The sequence below is a fragment of the Fukomys damarensis genome, unplaced genomic scaffold, assembly GCF_012274545.1.
Source record: "Fukomys damarensis isolate Sample0158 unplaced genomic scaffold, DMR_v1.0_HiC HiC_scaffold_10, whole genome shotgun sequence".
Classification (NCBI taxonomy): Eukaryota; Metazoa; Chordata; class Mammalia; order Rodentia; family Bathyergidae; genus Fukomys; species Fukomys damarensis.
Genome location: NW_022900922.1, coordinates 27560642 through 27567178, shown reverse-complemented (window position 1 = coordinate 27567178; position 6537 = coordinate 27560642). Strand labels below are relative to the sequence as shown.

The window sequence follows — 6537 nt, the reverse complement described above, 5'->3', positions numbered from 1 at the left end:
AAAAAAAAAAACAAATAACCATCGGCCAAGGTTTGAAATCAAGTAAGAAAACTGCTTATCAAGATGATTTTATGAAGGGAGGGCAGGGGAAAAAATAAGAACCAAGATACGTCATGTAAAGGTACAATATCCCAATGATGACTACAACTGTACTGTTTACCTTAAATGTATCAATAAGCTTAATAGAAAAAAAGCAATCAGGACAGCTATGACCAAGGAGCTCTGAGTAAAAGAAAAAAAAAAAAGCAATGAATTATAAATGTTCTTTGTAAATAATATAAATTAGAAAAGAAAATTAATAAAATACATAGATATTATTAGAAAAAGATAACTTTACCCCCCCCCATTTCTATTTTCCTTTAAAATTCTGAGCTGTAAAAAAGTTTTGGTGAAAAAAACCCTGTTGTTTTAAATTTGACAAGAACAGCCATGAACATTATTTACTATACAGCACTTAGCTTTTCAAATATGAACATATACAACTGGATAAATGACTAGACCGTGAGGTAAGCACACATGTATTTCAGGGGCGCAATCCGAAATCCGAAATTCTGACTTTGAGACTGAACGCAGGACGGGACACAGAATTGTCATGGGTGTGTCTATCTGAATGTGGTTAAGGATGAGCCTGCACACTCTGAATGAATGCCATACATCTTGGGGCAATCTTTTACACCAGTTAACTCAACAGCAATAAATGAAACAGTGAGTTGGAAATGGTCAGTACCTGCTGCTCAGCACACTTCGCTTCTGTAAAATTCATAAAAACGCACAGGATGCAGTGATGAAACTACTCCTTTTGTGCTTGCCAGAGGAGCTGTTTCTGAGTTTTATCGACTTGTGTCTAAATTTTGATCTATGACACCACTCTTCCATGGTGATGTTATAAAAATGCATTTCATTCACACAAAGAGTAACATGTAAGAAAAACTCTCCATTGTAGTGACAAAGCAAAAGTAGCCTTAAACAAAAAATGAGGGCTTAAAGATTGAACAGTTACCTGCAGGCTACATGAGAAAGTGAATGAAACTGTTTTCTGAGGTGCTGAGGGACTCGGGCGAGGATTACCTTTTTCTTCCAGTAAGCACACTAAGGCGTGAGTGTCAAAGTAGAGATTCCGACTCCTGGGAGAGGTGAAACCTGTCCTTTTGTGCTCCAGCTGCAGGCACTGCACAGACAGGCTTAGCTCTAGAATGGAAAGGAAAGAAAGTTCAAAACAGAGTTCATGGTAAAAGTCAGCACTGTGAAAAAGTTAAGGTGTACCTCACAGCCTCTCAGCCTGTGTGTGTGTGGTGTTGGGGACTGAAAGTGTGGCCCTCATGAGCACTAAGCACGTGTTCTACCACAACGCTACATCCTGGGATCTGGTTTTTCATAACAGCTCTAAGGAGATACAGCTCATATACCATACAATTACCCACTTGAAGTGTAAAGTTCAACTGTTCATCGTGTATTCAGTTGTGCATCTCTGTACCCCGTAGCTATCACCTTCCACTTCCCTGCTCTGCCTCCTTACCTGGGCAGCCAATGATCTATTTACTATTATTATTTATACGGTTGTTGGCATACTCTGGAGATCTCCTACACATGAATGGAAATGGCTTCCTTGACTTAGTGTAACGTTTTCTTCGTTGTAGAACATGTCAATCCTACTTCTTGGTATCATACAATAATACTCCATTGTATGGCTATTCCAAATTGGCTCTATCCATTCATTTATTAGTTGAAGAACATGGGTTTTTTCCACTTCTTGGCAATCATGAATAACTCTATGGACATTATGTTTGTAATACTCCTGAGTGGAATTGCTGGATCGCAGGATAAACCTGCTTAACTGTTTTGGGAACTGCCAGATCGTTTCCCACAGCAGCAACACCTCAAAAGCACAAAAGCTGAATTTGGATGAAGCCCAAATTAGTTTTCTTGTTGCTCACTTTTGAGGTCATAAGAACCATATGTAAGAACCACTGTTTTCTTCTAAGAGTTTTATCTCTTATAGTTAGGTCTTTGATTCATTTTGAGTTTTTATATGTGGGATGAGGTAGCTTCATTATTGTACCTACAGATACCCAGCTGTCCCAGCACCATTTTCCCTACTGAACCGGCTTGTCACCCTGGCTGAAAAGAACAGCTCTCCACACCCTTCCACTGACTGCTAAGTCTGTCCTTGTGCCGGCGCCACACTTTGTTGATCCCCTATAGCTTGGTTGTGTGTTTTGACCTCAGAAAATGTATCTGAGACTACTCTTTTCCAAGACTGTTTCACTATTATGAGTCCTTTACATTTCCTTATGAATTACAGGTTAAGCAATTTTTGCCAAGAAGCCAACAGAGAATTGTTGTTTTGTTTTTTTAAGACAGGGTCTTGCTACGCAGTTCAGGCTGGCCTTGAACTGTGTACCTCCTGGCTGTTCTCAAACTCAGGGCAATCCTCCTATCTCAGCCTCCCAAGTGCTAGGACTGCAGGGCACTACCACACCCAGTGCCAACTGAGATTCTGAAAGGGACTGTGTTGAATCTGTGGGTCCATTTGGGGAATACAGAACTGCCATCTTAACATTGCTAAATACCCAGATGAATACAAATGGGAAGTCTTTCCATTTATTTAGGTTTTTAATTTCTTCAACAATCTTACCTGGTTTTTCTAAGTGTCTTATGCTCTTTTAAAAAATTTATCCCTAAGGATCATATTCTTTTTGATGTTACCCTAAGTGAAATTATTTTCTTACTTTCATTCTCAGGTTATTTATTGCTCATGTATAAATACAACTGCTTTTGTACAATGATCTTGTATCCTGTTGAACTTATAATACTTTAATAATTCTTTGATACTTTTTTGTTTAAAACACAAGTTATGTCCTCTGAGAATGATGATGGTTTTACTTCTCCTTTCCAACTTGGATGCCTTTTTACTTCCTTGCCTACCTGTCCTGGCTAGAACTTCCAATGAAACGCTGAAATAAGAGCAACAGCTGGTTTCATATTCTTGTTCCTGAGTTTAGAAGAAAAGTGTACAGTCTTTCTCCACTAAATCTGGTGGAAGTTTTGGCTGTTACATTCCCTTCTACTCCTAGTTTACTGAGGGTCTTTAAAAATGATGAAAAGCCATTAAATTTTGAAAACGCTTTTTTGGGGTATGTTGAGATAACCGTGTAGGTTTTGGCTTTCATTCTGACAAGTAAGGCATGTGAATTTTCAGATGTTAATGAACCTAATGTTCCCGGGACACTCATTTGATCACAACACATAATATTCCTGGCTCTGTTGCTGGATTTAATTTGCTAGTATTTTGTTGAAGATTGTGTATTTATATTTATAGGGGGAAGTTTTCTGTAGTTTTCCTGAGATCCTTCAAGAGATGTGCTCTGAAAATCTTTCCCTTTTGCATGAATTACCATGTATTTCACAGACCCAACCCATTTTGTTTCAAGATACTCATTTGAGAGAGGTAGCATAGTGTATTGCAATGGTTTCCTGGCTTTTAGATTCCAAACTACTAAAACATTTTTTAAAATTAGATCAACATTTGGGTTACCAGTTTATAATGTTTCAAGAAAAGACTTAAACATAATAGCTTCTATTATCAGCAAACAAAAAAGACATTTTGACATATTTAGAGGAAAAAGATGGATAATATAAAATAAAGACCTTGCATTTAAAGGTAATAAACTTAGCTCCACGGAAATATTGCTATGTTTTCCAATTCTGTCATGGACTGGCGCCAGCCTGGGACCAGGAAGAAGAGTGTTGGGAGAGAGAAGAGTCAGCTACTAACTGGCCTATAGCATAAGGTCCTGGCCCAGACATACAAAGTCTTCCCGCTTCAGCTCACAGATCCTTGCAGCTGTGCACGCACCTAACCTACTTTCCTTCCTGCACTTGCATGTTTTATGCGTAGCTTGCTTCCCTTTTCCCAGCTGTTATAGGTTTAGCATCTTTTTATACCTTTCTTCATTTAATTGGGCAATTTACCAAGGATACATTATGTTCCAGGCCTGGCATTCTGCTAACGATTTATGGTTCTTCCTGCTGGCTCCACCAAGGTAAGGGAGCAATAAAGGCTTCTGCTTCCCAGCTCCATCATAGTACTGATTATTTCTATACTTGTATCACTTATTAGTCCAATTTTTTTTTTTTGTCATGGAGATTGAACCCAGAGCTTCACTGAGCTATTTCCTGACCCTTTGAGACTGGGTCTCCCTAAGTCACTAAATTGCCCAGGCTGGGTTCCAATTCTCTCCTGTCTTGGACAAGAGCAGCCTGTCTTACCTATCTTTAGCTTCCAGCAGGTGGCCCCACATATAGCAGCCGGTAACATTATTTTAGTTTTTGTAATTGAACTGTGATGACTTCTAGGATCTGGACTGAGGCTAGAAAGAAGCTTTGAGATCAACTTCTTCCTCTTCTCCATCTCCCTTTCCACATAAATAAACTTACTTAAATCTGGTACCGTCTTTCCCCCAACAATTATCTCCAGTCCTGGGACTAGAACTGGCTTTTACCAGAAGACACCAAGAAAGTCTGCACAGCACAGAGCACAGCCAGCCTGAGAAACGGTGATGAGTGAAGAGATGAAAGAAAGCACTTGTCCGGCTCGGCTGAGGCCACTTCACTCAGCTCTGTACCCTGCTGCACTGTCCCAGGGGACCTGTAAAAGGCCAAGTCTGGAATGGCTTGTGAGGAACGACAAGATTATTCTAGCCCAACCGCTTGTTTCTGATAACAAAATAACCATCCACATGATTAAAACATGAACCAAACTCCTCACTCCCACTCACACCCACACATGCATAAAACACCACCGCTTTCTAAGCAAGAGCTAATGATGATTTGGGCACCAGAATTTTTCTTTCCTAGAAAGCACAGAAACCAGAAACAGCACACTTATTTCAAAGAAACACTGCCTTCTCTTCTATGGCCATAAGCTGGATCTCATCTGATCTTGAAAGCTAAGCAGGGTTGGGTCTGGTTCATACTTGGATAGGGAGAAACATTGTGTATCTGAAAAGTGGAGAAAAGGGCTGGCCACACTGCACTCTGCCCTCCACCCCTGCCTGGCAGAAGGGAATGCCACCTTGCCCTCAAAGGGCAACGCCTAAGGACACAGTAGCACTCTTAATTCCCACCAGCTGGAAGGAAGCAAGCACACCCAGCTAAAGGGCCCAAGTGTCAGACCCAGCTCTCCTTCCAGGAGACCATGAGCATATGAAAGAATCCTAAAAACACAATTAGTACAAGACAGGCCCAAAGTTAGCCTTGCACAGATAAAGAGCCATGTACAAATTTCCTTCTCATAAGGCCCTTAAGTCAACCTACCAAGATCTCAAGCACTGAACAAAACACTGGGCTGAAAATAAAGGAACAAAAATACTCCTTGGCTGATGGCTCTTGGGCACATGTGCTTCTTTATTTTTTTTACTTGTCTGATTGGTACTAGGGATTGAACTCGGGACCTTGCGCTTGCAAAGCAGGCGGAAGAACCATTGAGCTAAATCCCTGGCCCACACATGTGCTTCTTTAACAGTCTCTGTTTTGCATCCCCTTTTATGCATCCACCCTCATTTTATGACTGGGGAGAAATAAGATCTTTGACAGTAAAACCAAGTACCACGTTTCTGACATAATGACAACAAACCAGTGAGAAGCTGCTTTGGCCCCATAATTCAGAATTATGAGAGGGAAACACACTGGAAGTTACCAGCATGTTAATAGCACAGCAAAAAGGCAAACAGGTTCTGGCCAAACCCTTCTGTAACTCCTGAGTGCTGCAGGACACAGATAGAGTCCACCACTGGTCCCACCCCATACACACTCCCTCCTCACACTGCTGTTCACTCATCAGCTTCTCCCCCAGCCAGCGGTATCTTTAAATTTGGATGCAGACAACAATTGTGGAACATTTCCCTTGAATAGATAAGGAAAGCAAATGTGGTTACTGACGGCTATTAATGGATACATATATGGTATGTGTGCCACACTTACTGATTATCCAGTATGATATTTTTAAATCAGTAATCTGAGCAAATTCGAACCTATTTCCTCTACTAATCTCATGCAGGGCAGTGATCTCCCTCACCTCCTTTTAGTATTTACTCAACTGTACCTTCTCAATGAAACTGATTCTGATCACTGCATTTTAATTCACAAGTGAATTTAACTCACCTGACCACTCCACTGGCAACCCCGACCTCGATTTTAATTGTGTGTAAATTTATAAATGCACATAAATACAAGCGAATGTGTATGTGCATTCCCACATAAACACACACAACGTTTTGTTGCATTTCTTGTGCTCCGATTAAGCCCCAGAGGGGGAAAAATTGTGCTGACAGATCTCTCCAGTATGTCTGCAGAAGTGCCAGACCGAGGTTAGGATGAACCACTGACTCTACTGGGGGTTTGAAACGAAACTGTCAAAAGGCGCTCGCATGGCCCAGAGCTCGAACCTCAAGGTGCACGCGCCCCGCCCTTCTCCGAGACGCTCGCAGGTGGGCGGCCGACCGATCCGGGCACCCGATCTCCCGCAGGGCGCGGCCT

General features: G+C 41.3%; 1 protein-coding gene across 1 annotated transcript in view; it reads right to left on the bottom strand.

The window, feature by feature from the left end:
• Positions 1 to 4301, bottom strand: part of Mcur1 (mitochondrial calcium uniporter regulator 1) — a 17402-nt gene extending 13101 nt beyond the window's left edge. Inside the window, exons 1-2 of the mRNA XM_010623079.3 lie at positions 4270 to 4301; positions 1069 to 1241 (exon numbers count right to left, since the gene is read on the bottom strand). Coding sequence (XP_010621381.1) covers positions 1069 to 1241; positions 4270 to 4301 — 205 coding nt within the window. The remainder of the gene's footprint in view (positions 1 to 1068; positions 1242 to 4269) is intronic.
• Between the last annotated feature and the right edge of the window lie 2236 nt (positions 4302 to 6537).